The sequence below is a fragment of the Brachycentrus maculatus genome, unplaced genomic scaffold (genome assembly GCF_059751285.1).
Source record: "Brachycentrus maculatus isolate JH-2025_06_01 unplaced genomic scaffold, ASM5975128v1 h1tg000513l, whole genome shotgun sequence".
Lineage (NCBI taxonomy): Eukaryota > Metazoa > Arthropoda > Insecta > Trichoptera > Brachycentridae > Brachycentrus > Brachycentrus maculatus.
Genome location: NW_028281259.1, coordinates 180,023 through 207,913, shown reverse-complemented (window position 1 = coordinate 207,913; position 27,891 = coordinate 180,023). Strand labels below are relative to the sequence as shown.

General features: G+C 36.0%; 1 protein-coding gene across 2 annotated transcripts; it reads right to left on the bottom strand.

The window, feature by feature from the left end:
• Nucleotides 1-77: 77 nt before the first annotated feature.
• On the bottom strand, nucleotides 78-27,793 carry LOC148301823 (choline/ethanolamine kinase). 2 transcript variants are annotated; one of them, XR_015838747.1, is made up of 10 exons: nucleotides 27,644-27,793; nucleotides 22,114-22,235; nucleotides 14,239-14,353; nucleotides 12,897-13,049; nucleotides 12,537-12,716; nucleotides 7,792-7,921; nucleotides 5,636-5,973; nucleotides 2,531-2,704; nucleotides 1,108-1,351; nucleotides 78-574 (listed from the first exon to the last, which is right to left on the bottom strand). XR_015838747.1 is itself a non-coding variant. In XM_088272662.1 (9 exons), exons 1-9 carry the CDS (start codon nucleotides 27,650-27,652, stop codon nucleotides 1,244-1,246), a joined length of 1,329 nt encoding a protein of 442 aa, XP_088128788.1. In that variant the 5' UTR covers nucleotides 27,653-27,793; the 3' UTR covers nucleotides 1,040-1,243. The 2 variants fall into 2 exon arrangements, 1 of the variants encoding a protein (XP_088128788.1); XM_088272662.1 differs by lacking the exon at nucleotides 78-574 and having other exon boundaries at nucleotides 1,040-1,351.
• Between the last annotated feature and the right edge of the window lie 98 nt (nucleotides 27,794-27,891).

Below are 27,891 nucleotides of genomic sequence, written 5' to 3'. Positions count from 1 at the left end.
GAGCCGCTTAGGCTCACAGAAATATTTGTGGAAATAATGATAACACAAATATTTTTTTTATTTAAAAAAAAGAAAAATATTTTTTTATCAATTTATTTTTGGTAAATATAAATTGTGCACGAGGCATACAAAAAACATACAACTATCGGCATAAGAAGGTCATTCATTGTCTCCACAGCATCGCGGTGGATAGAGCGCTGTGCTAAAACACTTAAGTATAAAAAACTGGTCACCTTGTCTTCGTTCAAGCATAGATTTTCACAGCTTTAAAAATTTTACTAATACTTTCTCGGGGGTCTCCTACTAGCTAGTACGAGTCCGGGAATGCAACCCCGAGTGCCCTGTAGTACCTCTCATCACTCCTCCATTTCCTAACCTATATATATTATTTTTATTTACAATGTGCCCTTACTGGGTGATCCCGTGCCGACGGCACATTTAAAAATTTATTAAGTTTTTTATTCACAAAAATTTTGAGTGTGTCCAAATCCTTGTTCACAAATCTTAGTTTCTCCACTCGGGAGTTATTTTTACATTTTGGCATCTCAACATAGATGAAGAAGAATATGGAAGTCTCGCGTGATAACTGAGTGAACACTTAACCAGCCTATGACGGGTCATAAGCCGTGTAGATACCCAGACTTCCATATTCTTCTTCATCTATGTTGAGATGTCATTAAGTTGTTTGTATCGTAAGTCAAGCAGTCATGGATGACGTGGCCGAATGTCATCCATCACGATCGATTTCAAATAAACTCATCGCCGTTATCCAATTATTTTTATAATCTTAACATAAGATGAAGAAGAAAGCCAAAGGCCGGTTTGAGTGATCACTTTATACGCGTGTAACATTCACCCACGCTTGACACCTTCTATATATATATACACAATATAAATATAAATTTTATCCGAAATTTCAGTAGTGCGGTTGTCAATTGTGTGGTCGAACGGTGATGTCGTATAAAGTGATCACTTAAACTAGCCCATGATGGGTCGTAAGCCCTGTAAATACCCAGATTTTCATATTCTTCTATGTCTATGTTGAGATGTCAATATATATAGAAAATATTGGATAAAACCGAGATTTGTGAAGAAGCATTTGGACACTCGAAATATCGCGATCAGGTGAACACCGCATCAATCCGACGCGGCGGCCCATGAGTGGGTTTAAATAAAAGGCAAAACAGACTGTCTCGCGAGTAAGGTATAAAAAGTAGAGCTGATTCGATATCTTCTAACCAACTCATATGTCGACCACAATGATCTTCCTCTTGAGGGGATTTCCGCCGTTAGAATCCAAAATGTCTTTCTTCAGTTCGTTGTACCTCTGCATTCTAGACACGCCATACTCCTGAAAAGAATTTATAAATATGAGTCGCAAAATACTGCATATATATAGCCATTCCAAAATAATCACCAGTCAGGCAAAACATGTCAATTTTTAATTATAGTTTTACTTAGTAATTACCGCTATTTCTTAAAATCTACTGTGACACGTATTTCGATGCATTCCGTGTCATTTTCAAACACCGTATGTTACGTACGGTGTTTGAAAACGTCTCACACAATCCTTTATAGGTTGAGTACGTTCAATTAGATATTCCTCCCGTCTGAAAAAAATTACTTTTTGTATTTTAAATTATTTTTAAATGTTATGTACCAAGTTATTTTATTTTCCAAAAAAAAGTTTCTTTCCTAATGTAAATTAACCGGATCCACGCGGCTCGCATAACCGTATGTGTTTTTACAAGACATGCCCCATACGCGGCTGACATAAGCGTTTGTGTTTTCACTTTGCTCCAAGTTTCGAACCTCAGTTCAACTTGGAGGGATTTTTTCATGGTGTGAAACTTTGGATAAAATAATACGTCAATCCTCGGCCTTATGACATCTGTTGAAATATCTGACTAATAATTTGTAACATCACGAGGATAAATAAAACAACAGATCCCTGATTTTTCTTGCGGTCGGTAATTAGTCCGCGCCATAATCATGCCCTATATCTGTCTCACTCTCGACGCTACGCATCGCCAGTGGGTAAGAGTGACACACGATGCGTGCTTTGATTTATTTATGTTACGATCTAATTTTTTATATTACGATATATTTCAAGAATAATGTGACACACGTGTATTATAGAGTACCAAAAAGGCACAATGAATCTCATTGAACGTTTTTGTTTAGGAAAATAAATCGTTTCATAACTAAAAACATGATAAAAGTAATCATTTAAAAAACGGCAAAATACCGCCGCGCATGAGCGTCTCTTAGGAACAAAGTTAACGCGTTTAAAAGGTTAAGTAATTTTAAAAACTTTAGGATGAAAAATTTCAAAAATATTATTGCTTCATTTCAATATTAAAAAACATCTCTTTTCACACAAAAATAATCACAAACGTGAATACATTATTTATTTTGTTTTCAATTGATGACAAAAGTGTAAAAACGGTTAGATGGTCCTCCTGAACATTTTACGTTTTGTCAGTTGGTCACTTTCTCCTGTACTACTACGGTATAATGATAACCTTACCCAATATCCGAAGGATATCTGGCTCTTGGCTCCGTGGACTATGGACCAGAGCGCCCAGAAGAGGTGGCTGGCCAGCGTGAAGGCGTCCACCTCCGCGTTCAGGCACTCCAGCTCCTCGTTGGATATATCCTCTCTCCCCGTCATCTTCTGCAGGTACCGCCGCATGAAGATCTCCTGCAACGAGGCATCGTCAGACTGCGCTACTTGCCGATAGCAGAGAAGACTGTATAGTGTGTGCGAGGAAAGGGATTCACTGATGAATGTGCAGCAAATCCAAGGGTTTTTGAAAGAGATCAATGCTAATGTGCAAAGTCAAACAGTCGCAAGTTAAAAACAGTACTTTTGAGATAAACGAGTTAAATTTTCATGATTCAAACCCTTATCCGCACCCCAATGGTGCATAGGGCACTGCATTATATAAACGCAGTGTTATCTTGATCGTTAACACACGAAGAAAAGGTGATCAGCCCTCCGCTTCAGATACCAGTCCAGGGTTATATTGAATAAATATTAGAGTGAAAAAATCACTTATATTTATTTGACCACCCCTGGGAATCGAACCCGGGACCTCCAGAACGGTAGCCGAGCGTGCTGACCATTACACTACGGAGGCGGACACGAGATTAAAGTTAACTTAATGTGATGCTTTTTGCCAACACATGTCGCTCACTCCATTCAAGAACGTCATATATCAAAAATCGTCAATTTTCAGTTGTGCATGTTTTCGGAATGCCCGGAAAATGTACTATATCCCAGAAAAAGCGGCATTTTTTTAACTTAATATTTACCCGCTACAGGGCAGAAAGTGTTGTTTTTGCATTTTGAACAAAAGGTATTGTTTAATTATTTCTTTAAATAAACTAAATATTTTTCAAATGGAGAAAAAACATTCAGGTTTTACTTAAAAAGATCTGTTGCACAGTAAAAAGTTATTTATTTTTAATACATCATATTATACTTTTAAACTTTAAAAACGATCTCCTGAAAAATCAAGCTTTTTGATTTATGACGTTGTTGAAAGGAGTGAGCGATGTATCAAATTAATGCAATGTTACGGCTATTTGGATAATAAATATCTCAGCAGAGTAAAATCTCTGATTGTATATGATAGAGGGTTGGTACAAGAATGCTTTGGGCCGTGTTACGCCAAACAGCCGCAACTTGAGTTAGGGCTTGTCGCCTTTACACATTAGAAAGTAGATCTTCTGAATTTTTAGGTAATACAGTGAAACCTCCATCTATCGTTCCTCAAATAATCACTTTCCCGGATGTGTCGTTTATTTCTTCTACCCCGAATTCATTTCATACAAAAATAGGTCGCATTGATCGTTTCTCTATCACCATTTCACCGCATTCATCGTTAGAATTACGCTGCATATTTGATATATTTTGGCTGTTTTTTTTACATTCTCCTCAATGTTGTTACATTCAATGACTATCGAAACTATCGAAAGCCTATGTGACGCAAGGTTGACGGATACAGCAGGAGAGGTCAATATTGATGAAGAGGAACTGCTGACTGTACCTTTATTTTCAGAAGCATGACACTCTTCTTCTACGCACATTCAATGGCAAAAAAAAAATATTTGCAAAGATGAAAACATACTTTTGACTTACGGAAATAAAACAATAAAAAAAAACAAATGTCGATCATAGATTATTTAAAATAAACAATAAACTTTAATATTTTTTGGTTCTGATCAACTTTATATATTTTTTTAAATAAATACATTTGTTAACATCTAAACATTGTCCGCCTCCGTAGTGTAATGGTCAGCACGCTCGGCTACCGTTTTGGAGGTCCCGGGTTCGATTCCCAAGGGGGTAAAATAAATATAAGTGATTTTTTCACTGTAATATTTAGTCAATATTACCATGGACTGGTACCTGAAGCGGAGGGTTGATCACCTTTCCTTCATGTATAAACGATCAAGATAACACTGCGTTTATATGACACAGTGCCCTATGCACCATTGGGGTGCGGATAAGGGTTTTATTATTATTATTAAACATTGTATTGGACGGTATCTTCACTCGATAGCATCTCCTCGTGTATAAGCTTCTTAATCCCGCATTCATTGTTTTCCCGCATTCATAGTTAATTTCAATGGGTCCCTTTAAAAACGATACATAGAGGTTTCACTGTATATCCAAAATTTAACATTTTACGCACACGTGGCTTTATGCTATTTCCGACAATCTCACTTTAGCTGTGCTTTACTTGTGTGCACAAGTCACCATTCAGGGCGGTCGTGTCGCTACGCTAGCTATGGCGAGTACTTGCGATTTATTTTTTTATCTTTTAAAGGTAATTACCAGAGCTAACCTTACAAAATTGATACATTTCAACTTCCGCCTTGGCCAATAAAACTAACATTTAGGAATAATAACATTTTTCCTGTTTTTAAACCACATTTTCATATGGTGTACAAAATACATAACACCGGTGCACGCGGAAGTTTTTAGCACCGTAAGGGAAGGGTTAATTATAATTCAATAAATTGAAGAGTTCTTTACGGTGGTATGGACATGTGGAGCGAATGGATAGCGAGAGAATGACTGAGAAAATACATGTGGCAAATGTGAGAGGGAAAACAGAACGAGGATGACCGAAAAAGACTTTCCACCATCAGATCAATCAGAACCTAAAATCCGGCGGTGTCAAAAGTCTGCGTAATCGGAGGGCATGTATGACTAGATGTATGGATGTGAAGGAGGCGAGGAGTGTGTGTCAGGACAGAAGAGTGTGGCGTTCCATCCTCTCTGCCTACCCCTGAGGAAAAACGGCGCGATAGTAGTAGTAGTTAAACAAAATAATTTAAACATGTTTAATTTTGAACACACATTTAAAGAACACAGGAAACGGGGAACGGCTGATGGTTGTAGTAGTTTGTAGAAGAAATTTAATTTCATTAATTGATTTGGCAGTCACTTTGTGGTAAAATCTATTCATTTTTAATTAATGTTTTACTTAGTAAATACCACTATTTAGTTTTACTTAATATTTAATGGTAGTTACTAAGTAAAACATTAATTAAAAGTAGAAATTTCATTTAATAGAAAGTATCAGTATCATTTAATAGTATTATCTTAATAGTTACGAACCTTTTGGTCCGGATTTGGGTATTTTTCAAAGTCCTGGAAGAAGTAGGGAGGGTCCGGGTTGGTGTAGTCGTACACCCACTCCACAAAGTGGTTGGCGAGATCGAAGCCGCGGTGGTTGTAGGAGCAGTACTCGAAGTCGATGAGCACCAGCCGCGGGCCGCCGGCCTCCGACTCCTCGGAGCCCCTGCTCAGCAGCGAGTCGGAGCTGGCGCCCTCGTCCCCCGGCAGGGGGCTGCCCGGCGGGGGGCTGGCCGGGGGCACCGAGGAGTAGTCCATGTTCACGTCGTCGTTGGTCTCGTCGGCCGGCGGCAACGGCTCTTCTCGGAGGAGTATGTTGCCTGAAACACGCCGGAACAAAATTTAAAAAATGTAAAATAATTAAAAACTAGGGGAAAAGGAGCAGAGGAAGACCGAGAAAAACTTGGCACGATCAAGTATGCCAAATACTTGAAAGTGGTCAGGTTAGGAGTCAAGACAATCGGCGGGTATGTATGAAGAGATCAATGAATGTATGTATGAGGAGATGCATGAACATGGAAGAGGCGAAGAATGTTTGCAAGGACAGAGCGGTGTGGCGTTCTATTCTCTCTGCCTACCCCTGCAGAGAAGCGGCGTGATAGTTAGTTAGTTAGTTAGTTATATGAGAAGAAAAGTAGAGTGGACACTGTTGGCACAAAAACGCGCTTAGTGTGTCAGAAATGAAGGCTCTAAGGAGCATATCTGGCAAGAGTCTACGAGATTGAATAAGGAACACCAGGATAAGGGAAATATGCGAGATGGAAGATGTCGTTAGGTGGGGAAGGCAACGAGGGAGACAATGGTATGCACATGTGAGGAGAATAGAACCATCCAGACTCCCCCACATTGCACTGTACGACCAAACCCCAAGGTAGACCACCAAAGAGATGAATCGACAGCTGGGAATCGATACTGCAGGAGGCTAATCCCACTTTAAAACAGGCCACAAGGCCTATACCAAGCAGAATAATAAAATAAATTTGTGGATGTGATAAGATGTCATCAAAAGATGTCCCTCATTCGAAAATATTTAATTGGAAACAGAACGTGAAACCCGGAGGCAGTTTGTAGACTCCATACGGTATCACACATGATAAAAATAGATATTTTGTAAAAATTGGTAGTATCATACATGATAAAAATAGTGAAGAACGTTGGTAACATAAACCAAGCTAGGACACAAAATGCCCAACCCTCTTCTAGTGGACCGGAAGGTCTGCTGATGACAGTCAGCAGTCCGGCTTCTCCTGAGGAGTGCAACGTGGTTTCCTCCCAGCAATGAGCAAATGCTGACAAGTTCCTGATTGGCCTACATTAGATTATCCCTCCTGTTCCCAACACAGATTCAAATAAAAACATATTGAATTAGCTAACTAACTAACTAACTAACGCCGCTTCTCCGCAGGGGTAGGCAGAGAGAATAGAACGCCACACCACTCTGTCCTTGCAAACATTCTTCGCCTCCTCCACGTTCATGCATCTCCTCATACATACCCGCCGATTGTTACGACTCCTAACCTGACCACTTTCAAGTATTTGGCATACCTGATCGTGCCATGTTTTTCTCGGTCTTCCTCTGCTCTTTTTTCCGCTTACATTCGCCTCATAAATTTGTTTTACCGTTCTCTCCTCACTCATTCGTTCTAAATGTCCAAACCATCTCAATACACCTTTCTTGATTTTATCGATAATGCTTATCTCAGCTTTGCATTCCTTCCTCATTTCACTATCCGCACATCTATCATACATCGTTTTGTCGCACATTCTTCTGAGAGATCGCATTTCGACTGCATTCAGTCTACTTTCATCCTTCTTTTGCCAACTCCATGTTTCACTTCCATACATTAGAGTTGGAACCAGGACTCCGTTGTGCACTGCCAGTTTAGTTCCGCTGATAGGTTTTTATTTGCTATAACTGATTTCAGTGCACCATTCACTTTGTTCCCAGCATTCACTCTCCTTTCTATGTCTTTATCAATCTTTCCATCCCTAGAAAACTACCCAATTAGCTATAAGAAACAGAAATCCACTAAATGAACTATAAACCTTGTACATAATAAGCAAAATAAATAATAAATTCAATTCCCATCTAAAACAAGAAAATGGAATCCATACGCCCCGCACGGAGAGTTACGTACCTTCTTGCAAGTCGTTGTGACAAAACACGACCGGGGAGTCGATGTTGGAGAGGTACTCCTTGAGCCAAGGCACTTGCTTGTCCAAATCGAATTTCTTCATCTGAGATATGCATTCGGCCTCCTTATCATCCTGGAAAGTTCAAACAAATCGGTCAATTTCGACACCAACCTTAAAAACTTAACACATTAGTTACGGCAATGTTTCGATAAAACTGTATCTTGAGGCGGGCGACATTAGACAGCTGTCCGGAAATATAAAATATGTCAGTGAACTTCATATTTTGAACTTGAGGTTGAACTCGAAAACAATACAAAAACGGTTAAATGGTCTCTAACGTCTCAAAATAAAATCATGTTAGTCCACAAATCACAAAAGTAAAAAAACATGTTAAAAACACTAATAAAATATTAGAAAATAATAACACAGTTTAACAACCGCCGAAAACTCTAAATCTGCCAATAAAAAATGATTTACGGGCTTTCCCCACACGCGTTTATTGCTTTGTAAGTACCAACTGCCGACATAAGTAAAGGACAATGATCTTTGTATTTACAACATTTTGAGTGTGTCCAAATACTTGTTCACAAAATCTGGATTATCTCCAATTACAGGAGTTATTTTCATATTATTTAATTTTTTTTTGACATCTCATCAAAGATGAAGAAGAATATGGAAGTTTGGGCATTTACGGGGCTGACGACCGTCATAGGCTGGTTTAAGTGATCACTTTACACACGTGTAACATTCACCAATTCTACCCATTATTGACAACCACACTACTCAAATTCTTGGAAGTTCTATATATATGAACCAATTTAGAAACTTTGTTCTTGAATCACTAGAACTTCACTAGAGACATCTATTGGTGAGATGTAATATAAGAGTTTCTGCTTAATAAAAAAGCTTCTTTACATCTCACCAATAGATGTCTCTAGTGAAGTTCTAGTGATTCAAGAACAAAGTTTCTAAATTGGTTCATATATATAGATTTTCCAAGAATTTGAGTAGTGTGGTTGTCAATAATGGGTAGAATTGGTGAATGTTACACGTGTGTAAAGTGATCACTTAAACCAGCCTATGACGGTCGTAAGCCCCGTAAATGCCCAAACTTCCATATTCTTCTTCATCTTTGATGAGATGTCAAAAAATAATATCTTTGTATTTTATTTCATTTTAGGACAAAGAAAAAAACGCACCGTCTGTATCCATTGTTTAAAGTTAATTTGTAACATTTCCTTCAAAACAGATTACGACCATTAGCTATGTTTTGAACCAGTAAATATCAGTATTATGTTTTATATTACAACGACATCTATCCACTACACAACAAAAGCAAAAAGGCCAAGAGATTAGAAGTTTATGACGTGTTTTTTGTATACTAAATTGAAGGTAGCCGAAATGCACAAAAATGTGCACCCCGCCACCACACAAGGTTTCTGAAACGCACAAATATGTGCACACCGTACACAATGTGTTAAAATCCCTTCCATATGGACCGTTTTATGCTGAGATTTTTTCTTATAGTATGCTAAATTTACCAAAAACTGTTTGGGCAATAATGGTCCTTTTTACTAGGTGTGTACAAAATCCACCACATTTTTCTCAAATATTGACCGATTTTAGTATTTCTTTCTAGTAGTGGCGGAGAACATATCAAACTACTCAAATAAAACAGCTTTTTGTAATAAACAATAGTTATATGCGGTGTTTTCTTTAGAGGCATACAAATTCACATTTCCCGCAGTAAATTGATGGTGGCACCCGCCGTGTGACATGTTGTGCCGTCTTGTTGAAACCACAGCTCTGTAACATCAATGCCATTCAACGTAGGCACGAAGAAGTCAGTAATCATGGTTCTGTGGCGCTCTCCATTGACCGTATCATTCTAGCCGGCATCGTCTTTAAAAAAATATGGACCAATGATTCCACCAGCCCATAGAGCACACCAAACAGTGACTTTTAACAGATGTAAGGGCGTCTGGACAGAGGCTTCCGGGTTTTCTTCACTCTATATTTGGCGATTCCACTTATTGACATAGCCATCCAACCAAAAATGTGCCTAATACAAAATTTTACGTTGAAAACGAGCATCAAGCTGAAAATGGTTTTGGCCCACTTGCCGAACCTACGACGCGCATAATGGTCATTCAGTCTATTCATGGTGAAATGGCAAAACGTACCGACTGTCAACTGTCAAATCTGTAGAAACAATATTGCCACTTACATATTTTTTTACATAAATGTTACTGTTGACATCTCATCAAAGATGAAGAAGAATATGGAAGTCTGGGCATTGACGGGGTTGACGACCGTCATAGGCTGGTTTAAGTGATCACTTTACACACGTGTAAAATTCACCAATTCTACCCATTATTGACAACCACACTACTCAAATTCTCGGAAGTTCTTTATACATGAACCAATTTAGAAACCTTGTTCTTGAATCACTAGAACTTCACTAGAGACATCTATTGGTGAGATGTAAAGAAGCTTTTTACTAAGCAGAAACTCTTATATGAGTATGTGAGGTCCGAATCCTGGATTATAATCACACACATGAGAAACGCCAGAAAATACCATTTTCATTTTTATTATTATTTATAATCCAGATTTTGTGAACAAGTATTTGGACACACTCAAAATGTTGTATGTAATGTTACTGTTCATTCCAAAATTGTGTATTCTTTATAAGAATCTGTGTATTAAAATTGTATTCAGAAATGTATGCGAGAAGAGCAAAGAGACGCAGTTCATGAACTTTTATTTTGTTTACAATATTGTCCCCATCATATGCAACTCCTTTGAAATCATATATAAGGGGTGGAGGACAAATTTTTGTATGCTCAGATAAGATAATTATATAAAAAAGTATATACGTCGCGCTCCCTCTTTGTCCTTTGAGTTTCAGTACTGAATATTATTTGATCGGTTTGGTGACGTGTTTTCTTTGTGTTTATACTCAGTACTGTCAAGAAGCGAAACATCGTGCTTCACTCAATTTATTAGCGTCGCTTTGCTCTTATAATTTTGTAATTTCGGCAAATAAATAATTGACTTTCATTTGCGCGTTTCCGTCTTCCTCATCACATGTGTTCCAGTACCATTAAACGAAACAGTTACGATATAATCACTCACCGAGATTTATGAGTCTATCAGTTAGGATACGTCCCGTTCGCATTCGTTAGGATAATCTAGTGGTAGTCCGCAGCATGCAGACAATACTACATGTCACGACCATGGCACTATTCACACTTACAAGGGCTATGGTAGTGACTTGTAGTATTATCTCAGTGCTGTACCGGGAGCGCGACTAGTACCATTGTAGTTCTACACCAGTGACGCGACCTCTAAGACCAGCACCGCACTCCGCCTCGGAACGCTCGAGCTCCGTCAACTCGGGAATCATCTCCCGCCCTTTGTCCAGAGCTAAGATTTACTCGCGATAAACGTAGTCTTGTGTATTCAATAACAATAACACTGGCCAAAAATGATTTTGTAACTGAAATTTGATGACTGATATTGGACTAAGTTCTTATTTCTTTCGTTCTTATTCAAAGTCTATATGGTGACAAGCTTGTATCACGTCAAGTTTTGATGTTATTGTTTGTATGGAGCCCATACGTTGAAACCGTAATAGTGGTTGCTATCTAGACACGCTTTAATCTAAGGTCTAAGGGATACAAAAAAACTATTGATAATTATGGAGTAACAGTGGAAATATATTAACTTTTAAATATTGAATACAATAGCATTATATGTTTATATATATTTACATATAAATAATAAGATAAACTTTAGTCAATATCAGAATTAAAAATATCCATAACTAAAAAATCTGACGTGCTACATTTTTTTGCTTTCGTTTTTGAATTCAGCTATGCAAAGTGCATAAATATGGGGTATTTTCATGCCAGTTACAAGATAAAAGTTGTAAATTGTTGGCCAGTGTAATCGTTACACCATATTCCTCTCTGTCCTCCTCATCAACATCTTCTCAGACTCGAGAATGGCTCCATGATTTGGGGGCCACACGAGCTTAAGTGCTCTCTTATGGTAGAGAAAGTCCAAAAGAAGTTTCTAAGGTATCTCTACATGAGAGAGTACGGCTATTATCCTTGGCTCTACCCGACCCAGTTCCTCCAGGGTATGCTTGGCTACAACAGTCTAGAGAATAGAAGGAATGTGTATTTGACTATGCATTTTTATTGATTGTTGCGCGGTATGGTGGATAATCCTGAAATTATCCGGAACATTGGTCTGTATATTACCTAAGACAGCGTCGACATAGATTGTTTCACATTCCTATACACAGGACCAACTTGCTGATGGTTATGCCTGTAGGAAGAACTACTGCTATGTTGAACAATATCACATTGGATATTGATCTGTTCCATGTGTCCGAAGGAGTTTTCCAAAGCGGGATTCTTCTACACCTTTAAGTCTTCTTGCTTACTTTTAATATATACGCCTTGAATATTGTTTGTTGTGTATATATAAATTTTTTGTTGTTGAATAAATTGAATTGGTTCAATGTGGCAACGAAAGGAAGATCTCCCACACGATGGACCGATCAAATTAAGGCAGCAGCAGGCACCTCGGTGGTTGGAGCGCTACGTGCAGCGCAGTCAAGGAATAACTGGAGAAGAGTCATTGCTTCTGCAAGGGTCACAACCCTCAGCAATGAGGAATAAGACGGAGAAGAAGAAATTGAATTGAATTGAATCTCTCCACCTAGGGCACTGACCTTGGGCCGGTAGGTCTGCAGCGTGGCCAGCGCGTCCCCCAGCCAGCGGGCCATGCGCCTCCACAGCCAGTCGGGCTCCTTGCACAGGGGCAGCTCCATCTTGTGGATGGCGGCCATCTTCTCCGCGATCTTCAGCGACAGCGCCTCCACAGACAGCTCGTGGGTCTTCAGAGTCCGCGACTGCAATACGCACAGCCACACCTCATCACAGATAATCCAGATTTGTGAATTAAGTATTTGGACACACTAAAAATGTCAAATAAACTACTCGATCTACATTAATCAAATCATATCAAAATGTGGATGTTAAAAATAATAAAAAAATGGCCGGGGCGCTCGAGGCGGCATACCCGTACTTACGCCGATGTACTCCTCGATCCTGCCGCCCGAGAAGACGCCGTGCAGCTTGGGGCCCAGCATCCTCTCGGACAGGAGGGTAAATATCACCGAGTCCGTGATGATGTGGTCCGACCCGGAGTGCTCGTCCGTCTGCCCGTATATCCTCACCAGCACCTGCAACACGCGACGTCATTCAATAAAGGCGTCTCTGAATGCCGACATCTCTGAATACCAGAGTCTCTGAATACCAGAATCTCTGAATACCGACGTCCTTGAATACTGATTTCATTAAAAAACGACGTCATTGAATACCGGCGTCTCTGAATGCGGACATCTCTGAATACGAGAGTCTCTGAATACCGACGTCTTTGAATACCGACGTCTTTGAATACTGACATCTTTGAATACCGACGTCCTTGAATACCGATTTACTTAAAAAGGCGTCCTTGAATACCAACGACCTTGAATACTGATTTCCTTAAATACCGGTCTCTGAATACGGGCGTTTTTGAATACTGATTTCCGTAAATAACGACGTCTTTGAATACCGACGTCTTTGAATACCGACGTCTTTGAATACCGACGTCCTTGAATACCGACGTCCTTGAATACCGACGTCCTTGAATACCGACGTCCTTGAATACCGACGTCCTTGATACCGACGTCCTTGAATACCGACGTCCTTGAATACCGACGTCCTTGAATACAGACGTCCTTGAATACAGACGTCCTTGAATACCGATTTCCTTGAATACCGACGTCTTTGAATACCAATTTCCTATCGATTTGACTATCAACTTCTCTGAATACCGACTTCATTGACTATCATCTTTTTTGAATACCAACGCCCATGAATACTGACTTCCTTGAATACTGTCGCCCTTGAATGCCGACTTCCTTCACTATCATCCTCCTTGAATAACGACTTCCTTGACTATCTACTTCCTTGAATACCGACTTCCTTGACTATCTACTTTCTTGAATACCGACGCCCTTGAAAACCGACTTACTTGACTAGCTACTTCCTTGAAAACCGACTTCCATGAATACCAACTTCTTTGACTATCATTTTCCTTGAATACCGACGTCCTCGAATACCAAACGGCGATGAAGAATACTTCAATGCGATGAAACAATACCATACCAGACGGTAATACTACATCGCCGTCTGGTATATAATAAACGTGCGACTCCTAGCGATATTCAATCTACAAAACATAATTAATTCTCCCTCGATACATGCAACATTGCCAGCCACCACACTAAGTGAGAGATTTGAGCCTATGGCATTGCAGAGTGAGTGACGTCATGCCGAGAGTCAGTTGTTGGGAGAGATTCTAGAGTACGAGCGAGGATCTGGCACCTTCTTGGGCTCCTCGAGGCTGAAGGAAGCCTGTCTGCACAGCTGGGGGACGGGGGACTGGTTCGGGGGGCCCTCTGGAAGCGCCACGTAGTACAGGAAGTTGGACAAACCCCCACTGCAACAAACAGAATACAATAATAAAAAAAAATTAAAAATAACATATATATATATATATGTATATATATATGGAAGTTCTATATATTATATATGAACCATTGAAACCTTGTTCTTGAATCACTAGAACTTCACTAGAGACATCTATTGGCGAGATGAATTGAGCAGAAACTCTAAGAGTTATAAAGGGTCCGCCAAATAACTTTTTTTTTTGAAAATGCTATAAAAAACATCGAGTGTAGCTTCGGCTGTGTGGCACGTAGCGCCGTCCTGTTGAAACCAAATGTTGCCAATATCCTCCTCTTCAATTTTTGTGAACAAAAATCCGTTCAACATGGCCCGATAACGATCGCCATTGACTGTAACGGCCACTCCTTGCTCATTTTCAAAGAAAAATGGCCCAATTATGCCTCTGGACCAAAATCCGCACCAAACAGTGACTCGTTTTGGGTGTACCGGCTTTTCAATGTATGCGTGCGGGTTTTCTGTGCCCCAAATACGACAATTTTGCTTGTTTACATACCCGCCAAGATCAAAATGAGCTTCATCCGAAAAGATGATTTTTTTGGCAAAATCGGCATCTTCTGTAAGTCGATCGCAGGCCCACTCAGCGAAGCGAAAACGCATTGGATGGTCAGTTGGCTTCAACTCCTGAACCAATTGGACTTTGTATGGCGTCATACCAAGGTCTTTATGCAAAATTCGTCTCAATGATGTCTCCGAAATGTTCAATTGTTGAGAACGACGGTGAATTGATGTTGATGGCGCTTCACGCACACTTTCTGCCACAACATCGATATTCTCGGGTGTACGCACTGTTTTTGGCTTTTCACGCTTTGGTTTATCGATGAGGATGCCAGTTTCTTTCACTTTTTTCACAAGATAACGAACATACGGAGCTGACGGTGCTTCTCTTCTTCCAAAAACCGTACGCAATATTCGCACACATTCTGCAACATTACCATGATTTTCAAAGTAATGTCGCAATATTTCCCAGCGTTGTTCAAGCGTATACACAACCATATTCGCTCAGCGGAAGGATAAAACTAATTATCTGTCAAATCAGACATGAGCTAAGTGTTACCATTCACGAAATAAGCACTAGTTGAAAAAAAAAACTTTAGATGGCGGACCCTATATAATATAATATTAGTATGAAAAATACTCTACTAATATAATATTAGTATGAAAAATACTCCTATAATTGGAGATAATCCAGATTTGTGAACAAGTATTTGGACACACTCAAAATCTTATATATATATAACGTGGTAATATTTTTCTTTTGTAAATTGCGTGTAAATAATATGTAAAGTGGGTGTATAATAATAAAATAAACAATGTGTTGCTTTGTAATTAAAGAAACGACAATAAAAGTTTATTCTTAATTAATCTTTACAATAATTTTTATATCTATATGATTCTGACAGTTAATAATATTATCGGAAGTCTTTTGTTTTCTTCTGAGCGACGCATGCGACATCTAGTGGTAGAACTGTTTTATGTAGGTACTATTTGTAGGTACTTAATAAAATGTATAGGTAGGTACCTAGTTATTTTATTACATCTCCCCCCTTGGGGATGAAAATTCATAGTAAAATTTTCACTCGTCCTCCGGATCATCTTCTTGTAGTGAAGGGACTGGTATAAGTTTAGTGATATGATAAAGGTTTGATTTTATTTTTTTGTGACCTGTATCAATTCTGTATATTGAGTTAGAAATTTTTTCAATAATTTTATAAGGTCCAATTTTTAGTTCATCCAATTTTTTTCTGTTTAGCTTGTTTCCATTTTCCACATACACCATGTCTCCTACGTTGAATTCGCACCCTATTCTATTTTTGTCAAATAATGTTTTATTGTAATTATGTGATTTTATTGTATTTTCAAGCGCTATTTTCCTGTCTCTAATCCAGTCATTATTAGATTTTCCTTGTTTTAATTCGTTGGGTAAAATATTTACATCTGTACCATATAAAAGATAACTTGGGGAAAAGTCAGTGACTGAGTGATTAGTATTATTATATTTATGAACACATTCTTGAGCTATTGTGGTCCATGCTCTTCTTTTCCCTTTTTCATTTATTTTGCATCTGATTTTGTTCACCAATGTTTGATTCAGCCTTTCATTTAGGCCATTTGAGAATGGTGCATTTACTGCAGTGAAGATTATTGGGATCCGCTTGTCATTTAAGAATTCCTTGAATTCTTTCGAGTTTATTCCTGGGTATTGGTCGGTGAGAAGCATACCAATATCCTCGGTTTCTGTTATTTTCATGACTAGTTTTATAAAATCATTTGCATTCTGAGTTTTCGAGGTTAAAATAAATGCGTATCTTGTAAAGTGATCCACTAAGAGATGTAGATATTTTTTTGTTGATCTTGAACCTCCTAAACCTCCAATTGTGTCTAAAGATATTATTTCAAAAGGCTTTGTGGCCGGGCCTAGATGAGACATAAATCCAAATTTCTTTTGTCCTCTTGATTTATTTTTAATACAAATTTCACAATTTCTACAAATTGTTTTTATGTTTTTCGTCAAATTTTTGGCTGTGTAATGTGGACTAATAGTCTTTTGCATTTGTCCAATTCCAATATGGCATAGGTTTTCATGTATGTCTTTAATGATTTCGATGCTAAACGGTTCTGAAAGAATTATTTTTTCTTTTTTCTTGACCTTTTTAAAATAGACATTGTTTTTTTCAATCCATTTGTTTTTTTTCTGTTGAATTCTTTCATTTTTATTCTGATCTCTTAAAATATCTTCTAATTTAACTAAATTTACAACTTTTAATTGTTCATCTGCATTTTCACTCGATTCTAATACTGGATTCCTGCTTAGACAATCTGCTTCTAAATTCTTCTTTCCTGGATTATATTTTATTTCAAATTCATATTGCGATAAATAATATGTTAAATCACCTAACTCTTCATCGGTCCTAGATTTCAGATTCATATTTTCCAAAGGTTTGTGATCTGAATAAACCGTAAATGATTTACCTATTAACCAGTATTGCCAGTATCTTACCGCTTCCTTAATTGCTAAACATTCTAAATATATTGCTTTTTTTTTCTTCTGGGCTTCATTTAGTTTTTTTGAAAAGTATGCCACTGGTTTTTCTCTACCATCGGGCTGCTTTTGTTTCAAAATGGCCCCAACACCTTCTAAAGAAGCATCGGTATAAATGTTGATTGGTAAATCCTGATCAAAAATTTCTAGAACGGGCTGTGAGCAAAGCATGCTTTTTGTTATTTCAAATGCTTTTTGGCATTTATCACACCAAATAAATTTTTGATTTTTCCTTAGTAAGTTATGCAATGGATCTAGTATTATTGCACTCTTTGGTATGTATTCATGGTAAAAGTTTATTTTCCCCAGAAATTGTCTTACATTTTTTATCGTTTTTGGAACAGGAAAATTCTTTATTGAAATCAAATTATCCTTTACTGGTTTTATTGAATTATTTTGAATTATATGACCTAGATATTTTACCAAGTCTGACGCAAATGCGCATTTTGTAAATTTTAACCTGAAACCTTCCGTTTCGATCGCTTCCAGCAACTGTGTTAGATGTTTAATGTGCTCAGCAAAAGTTTTAGAAAATATAAGAATATCATCTATGTAATTAACAGTGAAATCATTAAGTTTATACTTTCTTAATATGTTACCCAGTATCCTTTGAAAAATTGCTGGTGAGGTCTTCAATCCAAATGGTAGGCAAGTCCATTGGAAATGTCCTTCTTGTGTAACAAATCCCGTCTTTTTTCTGTCTTCGATTCGTAAAGGAATAGACCAAAACGCTGAGTTTATATCAAGTGTTGAAAAAAATTTGCAATTCCTGGTCTTTATCATTAGGTCTTCAATTAAAGGAAATGGTTGAGCTTGAGGCACAACTATTTTATTCAAGTCTCTGAAATCTATACACAGTCTGGATTTTTTGTTTTCCTCTTTTTTAAATGCCAATGTAACAGGTGCAGCAAATGGACTGTAGGATTCTTCTATTAGCTTATTATCCAGTAATTTTGCAATTTGTTTTTCTATCTCCTTTTTATCTTCTACAGTACATCTGTAAGGCCTCTTACTGCAATATCTGTCTACTAGTAAGTCTATCCTCGCTTCGTATCCACTAACAGTGCCGATATCATATTTGTCTTTTGCAAAAACGGATTTATATTTGCAAATCAGTTCATTTATTTTAGATTTTTGAAATTGATTTAAATGATTTATTTTTATTTCAAAATCTTCTTCTTTTACATGTTCATTATAATTTATTTTGCATTCCTCGCTGTTGTTATTTTCTGTATTTTTAAATTCACTATTTTTAATTTTATATTTTGTAGAAATTTTTTCTACTTTCTTTTTATTTTCATTTTTCAAGCATTGTCTTTGTGTTATTTTTAAGTCATCATTTTGGATTAGTTTAAATTTTTTTATCATATCTAATCCTATCAAAAAATCATATTTGAAATTTTCTTCATCAATAATATATACATCAACGTTTTTTTCCAATTCAAATATTTTTATTTTCAAAGTCGTCAAACCGTTTGTCTTTTTAACACCATTAATTGTTACTAAATCTGCTTCATTCATATTGTTTCCTTTTCCTTTTAGTTTTAATAACTTAGAATTTATTAGAGAAACATTTGAACCTGAATCGTAAATTCCAAATATTTCAATTTGATCATTTAGTAATAGTTTGACATTTATTAATGGTGTTACTATTCGTTTTTTTGATCGGTTTCGTTTAACTTAGCTTCTATAACTGAATTGTTTACATGTCTGATAGTATTTTTATTATTAAACTTATCATCCTCCTTTGTTCTAAACCAGCACGTTACTTCAGGGTGATATCGAGTTCCCTTATTTAATTTTTCACAAATCTTACATGGACTTTTATCTTTAATTTTACCACTAGTTCTTAGATTTCCATATCTTCTTTGATCCGAAAACCTTTTTTTATTTACAATGTTTTCGTGTTTTTTTACTTCATTGAATAAATCGACTGTATCTTCTAATTTTTCTCTATCAATCTTATTAATTATAAATTCTGGTAAACCAGCCACAATAAGATCTACTAAGGTACCCATGTCGATCGTTCTTCTCATCTCCAACAAAAGTTTTTCCTTCCTTATGGCATAGTCTAACAAGGAACCGTCGTTATATTTAAAAGATAATGCAAACATTACATGGTTCCATCCCTTGTTTGTAAATGTTTTACAAAAGTTATTTTTCCATACTATCCATTCTGAGTTCATGGAAAATTTTATCATCATCGAACTGTACCAATCTTCACAACTTTTATCCATAAACAATCTTAATATTTCAATTTTTTTCTCATCCGTTGTCACCTCAAAACGTGTACATTCTTTTTCAAAAATATCCATCCACTGGTTTGCATTAGGATTTTTGCTTGTAAATTTTTCAATGATGAACTTCTCTGAAATATCTTTTAAATTTTGATGTTTGCTTACCTGAGCATTTTGTATTAATTTTTCTAGTAAGTTTTCTAATGTTTGAGGAGCAGTATCCATTTTTTTTAATTTTGTTTCTTTATTTTTGATTAACAAAATTGTCGTTTTATAACGTGGTAATATTTTTCTTTTGTAAATTGCGTGTAAATAATATGTAAAGTGGGTGTATAATAATAAAATAAACAATGTGTTGCTTTGTAATTAAAGAAACGACAATAAAAGTTTATTCTTAATTAATCTTTACAATAATTTTTATATCTATATGATTCTGACAGTTAATAATATTATCGGAAGTCTTTTGTTTTCTTCTGAGCGACGCATGCGACATCTAGTGGTAGAACTGTTTTATGTAGGTACTATTTGTAGGTACTTAATAAAATGTATAGGTAGGTACCTAGTTATTTTATTACATATATATATATATATATATATATATATATATATATATATATATATATATATATATATATATATATATATATGTATATATATATGGAAGTTCTATATATTATATATGAACCATTGAAACCTTGTTCTTGAATCACTAGAACTTCACTAGAGACATCTATTGGCGAGATGAATTGAGCAGAAACTCTTATATTAGTATGAAAAATACTCTTATTATTGGAGATAATCCAGATTTGTGAACAAGTATTTGGACACACTCAAAATCTTGTATATATATATATATATATATATATATATATATATATATATATATATATATATATATATATATATATATATATATATATATATATATATATATATATATATATATATATATATATATATATATATATATATATATATATATATATATATATATATATATATATATATATGACGTAATGAACAACTCCTAGGAAGCCATAGCCGGCTTTCAATGTCATATACAAGTACCACAGTACAAATTACGCAGAATTTTCCACAGATGCCAACAAATTACACGTCATTTATCTTCAAGGATTTGCTTGAGATAACATCGGACATTTATTGCAAGTTGTCTAGTAGTTGGCAGCGAGATTTTTATTTATTTAAACATATTACATTCGTAAGTCACATATCGCTCACTCCTTTCAAGAACGTCATATCAAAAATCGTCAATTTTCAGTTGTGCATGTTTTCGGACTGCCCAGAAAATGTACTATATCCCAGCAAAAGCGGCATATTTTTAACTTAATGTTTACCCGCTACAGGGCAGAAAGTGTTGTTGTTGCATTTTAAAGAAAAGGTATTATTTAATTAGTTTTTTTAAATATACTAAATAGTTTTCAAATGGCGAAAAAACCTACAGGTTTTACCTAAAAAGATCTGTTGCACAGTAAAAAGTTCAATAAGTGGCTTGATATTTATTTTTAATACATTGTATTATATTTTTAAACATTAAAAACGATCTCCTGAAAAGTCAAGTGTTTTAATATTTGACTTTGTTGAAAGGAGTGAGCGATATATAATATTCCCGATGAGTAATTTCCATTGCTCATTTTAGGACATGGGATTAAGGAAACACAAAGAAGAAAGCACAGGGCAAAATATAAAATATAAGGCAATAAAAGGTACAGTAAATAGGCATATTAAAAACGTAAGGTAAGAAGCATGTTTAAACCTTCCCTTAAGGCGCTTGTCCACTACCCGGAATTTTACCGTCCGGCAGTCCGGTTTTGAAAAATGAAAGCGACTACGACAGTTTAGCGTGATGGAATTTACGCGCAACGTGTTCACGCACCGATCAAGAGCTCCGATTCGAAGAAAGATGGACAAAAGCACAAGCCAATCCAAGCCAATCGTCGTTTTAGAACTAACTGACGTGCCGGACGGTAAAATTCCGCGTAGTGGACAAACGCTCTTAGTGCGTTTGTCCAACGAATGATATTCGTTTGAAAATGCCATAACTAGGCGAAACAATTGTTAAATATATTGATTTTTTTATGTGTTTTTGTTAATAAAATACAACTTAGTAGACTCAAAAAATCAGTGTTTGATTAAAAAATTAATACATAAATTAAAATGGAGTTCTATCAATTAAACGCCAAATCAATTATTAAATTGATTCATCTCATGACACAGTTCATAAAAGCCATCTCGGCTGTCCAAACTCAAAACGCAGTGAGGGACTTTTTTTATAGTACGTTTTTTGCATTTTTGGACTAAGTAGATTCTACTTAGTCCAAAAATGCAAAAAAAAACGTACTACAAAAAAATGTCCCTTACTGTGTTTTAAGTTTGGACAGCCGATCTATGTTTGAGAAAAGCTTTTTTAGCGTATTTGAAGCAAAATGTACAGACCTTATTCTATGGAAGACGAGGTCATCTGATGATATGGTTTTCCACTGGCCCTTCAGGTAGCTCTTGCAAATGTCGCCGGCCACCTTCCTCATCTTCGCCTCATCACAACACTGCGCCAAGTACTGGAACCAGACAACGGTCGCGCGGTGAGACGGCGGCGTGGCGAGACGGTGAGATGGTGAATTATTGGGATGGCGAGACAATGAGATGGCGATACATTAAGATAGTGAATTAGTGAGATGGAGAGACAGTGAAATGGCGAGATAGTGAGATGATGATACCTTAAGGTGGCGATACAGTGAGATGGCGAGACAGTGAGATGGCGATACGTTGAAATGGTGAATCAGTGAGATAGTAATACATTAAGATGGTAAATTAGTGAGATGGCATCACATTGAGATGGCGATACATTGAGATGGTGAATTAGTAAAATGGCTAGACAATGAGATGGTGAATTAGTGAGATGGGATACAGTGAGATGGCGAGACAGCGTGATGGCGATACATTGAGATGGTGAATTAGTGGGATGGCGATACATTGAGATGGCGGTACATTGAGATGGTGAATTAGTAAGATGTCGATACAGTAATATGGCGATACAGAGAGATGGTGAGACAGTGAGATGGCGATACATTGAAATGTCGATACAGTGAGATGGTGATACATTGTAATGGCGAGAGTTTGAGATGATGATACATTGAAATGGCGATACATTGAGATGGCGGTATAGGGAGATGGCGATACAGTGAGATGGCGATACAGCAATTATCGAATGGATTGATAATCAATAATGGGTAAAAGGTAAAGTATTTAGTATATAAAGCAATCAGTTATGTCGTTTTAAATGATAAATTGTTGTTTATTTTAAAACGCCATTGAGTGATTTCCAATGAAAACGGCACTATATAAATTATCGAATAAATAAACAAATGCTTTTATCCTCAATTACATGAAGGTGATATGATCAGTTCGGCTGTCCAAACTCAAAACACAGTAAGGGACATTTTTTGTAGTACGATTTTTTTGCTTTTGGACAAAGTAGATTCTACTTAGTCCAAAATACAAATAAAAACGTACTCCAAAAAAATGTCCCTAACTGTGTTTTAAATTTGGACAGCCGAGTTCTGCACCTGTATGGTAATTATAACGAACCTGTGAAGAAAGAACAGTTAAATATATACCCACACAGTTCAATGATTTTAAGACTGGAAGACGTCAATTTTGATATATATCATAACAGTTCGAATGATTTTGGGGCTTGAAGAAGTCAATTTTGATATATACCCACACAGTTCAATGATTTTAAGACTGGAAGACGTCAATTTTGATATATATCAAAACAGTTCGAATGATTTTGGGGCTTGAAGAAGGCAATTTTGATATATACCCATACAGTTCAATGATATCAAGACTGGAAGACGTCAATTTTGATATATATATCAACACAGTTCGAATGATTTTGGGGTTGGAAGTCCTCTACACAGTTCGAATGATCTTTTCACCGGTTATATTAGCCGTTGGTCTGCAGTGACGCGTATCTCGAGGTTATCAACGATTGGCGGCTTATCACGAACCTCGTTATCACAAAAACTATGATTTCTATACAAACACAGCTGTATCTGGCGACAGAATGTTCCAGATTCGGCTATTTTGACGTGTGAATCGATATGACGTAAATAGCGCATGCGCACACATCATAATTGTAACCAGAATCTATGGTTTGGATATTACCTAATACTTAACTGTTGTATCCTATAATTTAATATATATAATACCTAGTATATAACTGTTGTATCCTATAGTTTGATACATGTTACCTAATATTTAGCTGTTGCATCCTATAGTTTAATACATAATACCTAATATATAACTTTTGTAACCTATAGTTAAATACATATTACCTAATATGTAACTGTTGTATCCTATAGTTTAATACACATTACCCAATATTTTACTTTTATATACAGTGGAACCTCTTACAACGAGCATAATTTGCTCCAGCATCTTACTCGTTAAGCGAAACATTTTTTCCCATAGAAATCAATGTAAAATACGATAATGCGTTCCATACAGAAAGAATACTCAATTTTTAAATATTTTTTTTTATAAACGTTTATTCAAATAAAACTACTTATAAATTGTCAAACACTGTAACAACTTGGAATACAATTCAGATTTTTTTAATCCTCCCTTCCCGGTGCTGTGTACCTAGTACACATTGCTTCTAATAACCATAATATCTCTATAAATACAATAAATACAAGGCTAAGATTTTAGGTATCCCTCCATAACATATTTACGCATTCTTTTAAACGAATAATTTTAATAATAATCAGAATTTTTTGGGTACATCGGAGGTATTATATATAACAGCGCGTGAAGAGTGTGCGGGAAGCGCGACACTATATTCGCATCTCATTCTTGCATACATGCACTGTGTAGGCGTGAGGAGCTCAAAGCTCAATGTTCTCTGGTTAGTGGTCAGTTGCTCTCGAGCTCCCGACTAGAGCGGACCTATGCTTGTTTCGTGAGAGTTGTCAGATTGTTTTTTAATGTTTTCAGCAATAAATCTAAATTATTATAATTTTTTACTTCATTTATAATTAATTAGGGGATTAGCTATGAATGTCCGTATTTTTTCGATTTAAAATCGCTAATTTTTATTGTGTAGTGACTATTTTAACACCGGAAGGGAAATGTTAAATACGTAAATGAAAATATGAATTTGTGACAACTTATCAATTCATTTTGACTAGAAAACTGTCTAAAGACATTTGTTTTTGCCGACGCTTTAAAATTTGTCGAAAATACGTCACAGCATTATCATTGAGTCAATTTGTAGCACGAATAGCCACCTCCTTATTAGGGTGCTGCTTCTTAATGTACGATGCAACAGTTTCCTATGCTTTCAGCATTTCTCTTATTGTGCTAGAAGATGCTCTGCTACTTCCTCCTCCTCCATTACAAGCTCTCCTCCATAATGTATTGCTGTGAAACACGATGCCACTCCATAAGCTCTTCGGTGGTCAGCTCTTGGCTGTGCTCTTTCACAAGCTCTTCAATATCGTAGTTATCCACCTCGAGTTCTGGCTTCGAGTGAATGTCGTGAAAAAGGGACTTACCCTTCTCTGTAACTCGTTTTGCTAAATATCACTCAAGGGAACAACTTTTTCACATATTTTTTTCTCGTAATGCGAATTACTCGTTATGAGAGGTTCTACTGTACTATAGTTTAATAAATATAACCATTTTCAATTAATGGGTTGTGGTCCCGTGGTTAGTGTCGCGGACTCTTAAGTCAGAGTTTCTCGGTTGGAACCCACTCTACCACAATTTGATGCCTATTTCTAATAACGAGCCGCTTAGGCTCGCAGAAACAGCAAAAACACAAATATTACTATTTAAAAAAATGTTTTACTTAGTAAATACCACTTTAACCACACAATAGTGGTATTTACTATGTAAAACATTAATTAATAATGCATAGATTTTTCCACATTGTGACTGCGAATCAATTAATGATAATATTTTTATGTTACGATGTCAAAAAACGTAACTCCTAATTAGAGATAATCCAGATTTGTGAACAAGCATTTGGACACACTCAAAATCTTGTAAGTATAATTTAAATTAAATATAGATCAAATGAACAATAAGCTAAGATAGTCATTAAAATTGTTAAAATGTGCTCAAATTGTTCGTTAATGAAAACTGATAAAAGGTGCCTGAATCATTTATTACAATGAGCAAGAATGTGCCAAAAATATTGATTGAAATGAGCAAGTTGCCAGGGCGTGCTCAAAGATGTCATTAATGATAATAAAATATTCATTAAACTTGCCAAATTGTCATCAACATTTTTTTTTATGATTGTCACTAAAAGTTGCATAAAATAGTCATTAAAATGGCCAAAGTAAGTACTTGAATAATCTATAATACTGACAAATTTTACTCAACATTTTAATTAATGATTATGACTAATAGTTGCACAAAATAACCATTAAAATGGCCAAAGAAAGTCCTAAATTTGTCACTAAAATTGTCAAATTATACTCAACATTTTCATTGATGATTATGACTAATAGTTGCACATTAAAGTGGCCAAAGTAGGTCCTAAAATTCTCACTCAAATTGCCAAATTGTACTCAACATTTTCATTTATGATTATGACTAATAGTTGCACATTAAAATGGCCAAAGTAGGTCCTAAAATTCTCACTCAAATTGCGAAATTGTACTCAATATTTTCATTTATGATTATGACTAATAGTTGCACATTAAAATGGCCAAAGTAGGTCCTAAAATTCTCACTCAAATTGCGAAATTGTACTCAACATTTTCATTGATGATTATGACTAATAGTTGCACATGAAAATGGCCAAAGTAGGTCCTAAAATTCTCACTCAAATTGCCAAATTGTACTCAACATTTTCATTTATGATTATGACTAATAGTTGCACATTAAAATGGCCAAAGTAGGTCCTAAAATTCTCACTCAAATTGCCAAATTGTACTCAACATTTTCATTTATGATTATGACTAAAATAACAAAATAACCATTAAAATGGCCAGAGTAAGTCGAAAAATTCTCTATAATATTCCCAAATTGTACTCAACATTTTCATAGATGATAATGAATGAAAAGTGCCTAAAATAATCATTGAAATGGCCAAGATTAGACAAAAAATTAATTAAAATTCCTATATGCACCTAAAATATTCCAGATTTGCTAAAAAATATTCGTTAATTTCATATGGCCATGAATTATATATAAACTGTGAGAAGTTTTGTCGGATTATTTACTTCATAGTTTGGAATAAAGATAAACAAAAATGTCCAAAACACTTGTCACCGAACGAACGTTCATAACACCCAAAATATTCAAAATATTCAAGAAAACGAATATTTTCAGAAAATCTTTTTGAGTGCATAAAGGAATGTAAATTAATTTTTAACCCTAATATTGGCCATTTAACTGTGAAGTTTAGAGGAACTATTAACTTCATAGTTTGGAATAAAGATGTCCAAAACACTTGTCACCAAACCAACCTTCATAAACACACGAAAATATAAGAGAAAATCTCAAAAAATCACGATAATAAAAGATAAAATCTCGATAAAACGAGTGGCCATTGTGTTAAATGATATGTGCCAACGCAAAACGATGCAAAAAGGTGATGGGTGGATTAGTTTATTCATTCATTTATATTCGTTAATTTAATGTGGCCATGAGTTATATAAACTGTGTGAAGTTTAGAGGCTTTATTTACTTCATAGTTAGGAAGAAAGATGCCCAAAAAACTTATCACCAAACAAACCTTCATAAACACACGAAAATATAAGAGAAAATCACGAAATTATAAGATAAAATCTCGATAAAACGAGTGGCCATTGTGTTAAATGATATGTGTCAACGCAAAACGATGCAAAAATGTGATGTGTGGATTAGTTTGTGTGATGAATTCGCGAGTGCGCGAGGAACGTCACCTGTTGTGGCAGGTGAATATGGTACAACGCAATGAGCACAATACCTGAGACATGTCGCTAGGCACCGGGTTATATCACAGGGAATTGCAGGGTAAATTGTAACATCACGATATCACAGACTAACTGGCGATAGAGAGGACGAGGCGTGTTATATATGGAGAGCGCGAGCAGCCGCCATACGCGCGGCGGATACTGAAATAAACGTCAGAAATACACAAATGTGGAAAGTCGTATACCGGCTCGCGCATGTGCCGCACTGAGGGCACTTCTCAGCGAATAGTCAAACGCAATT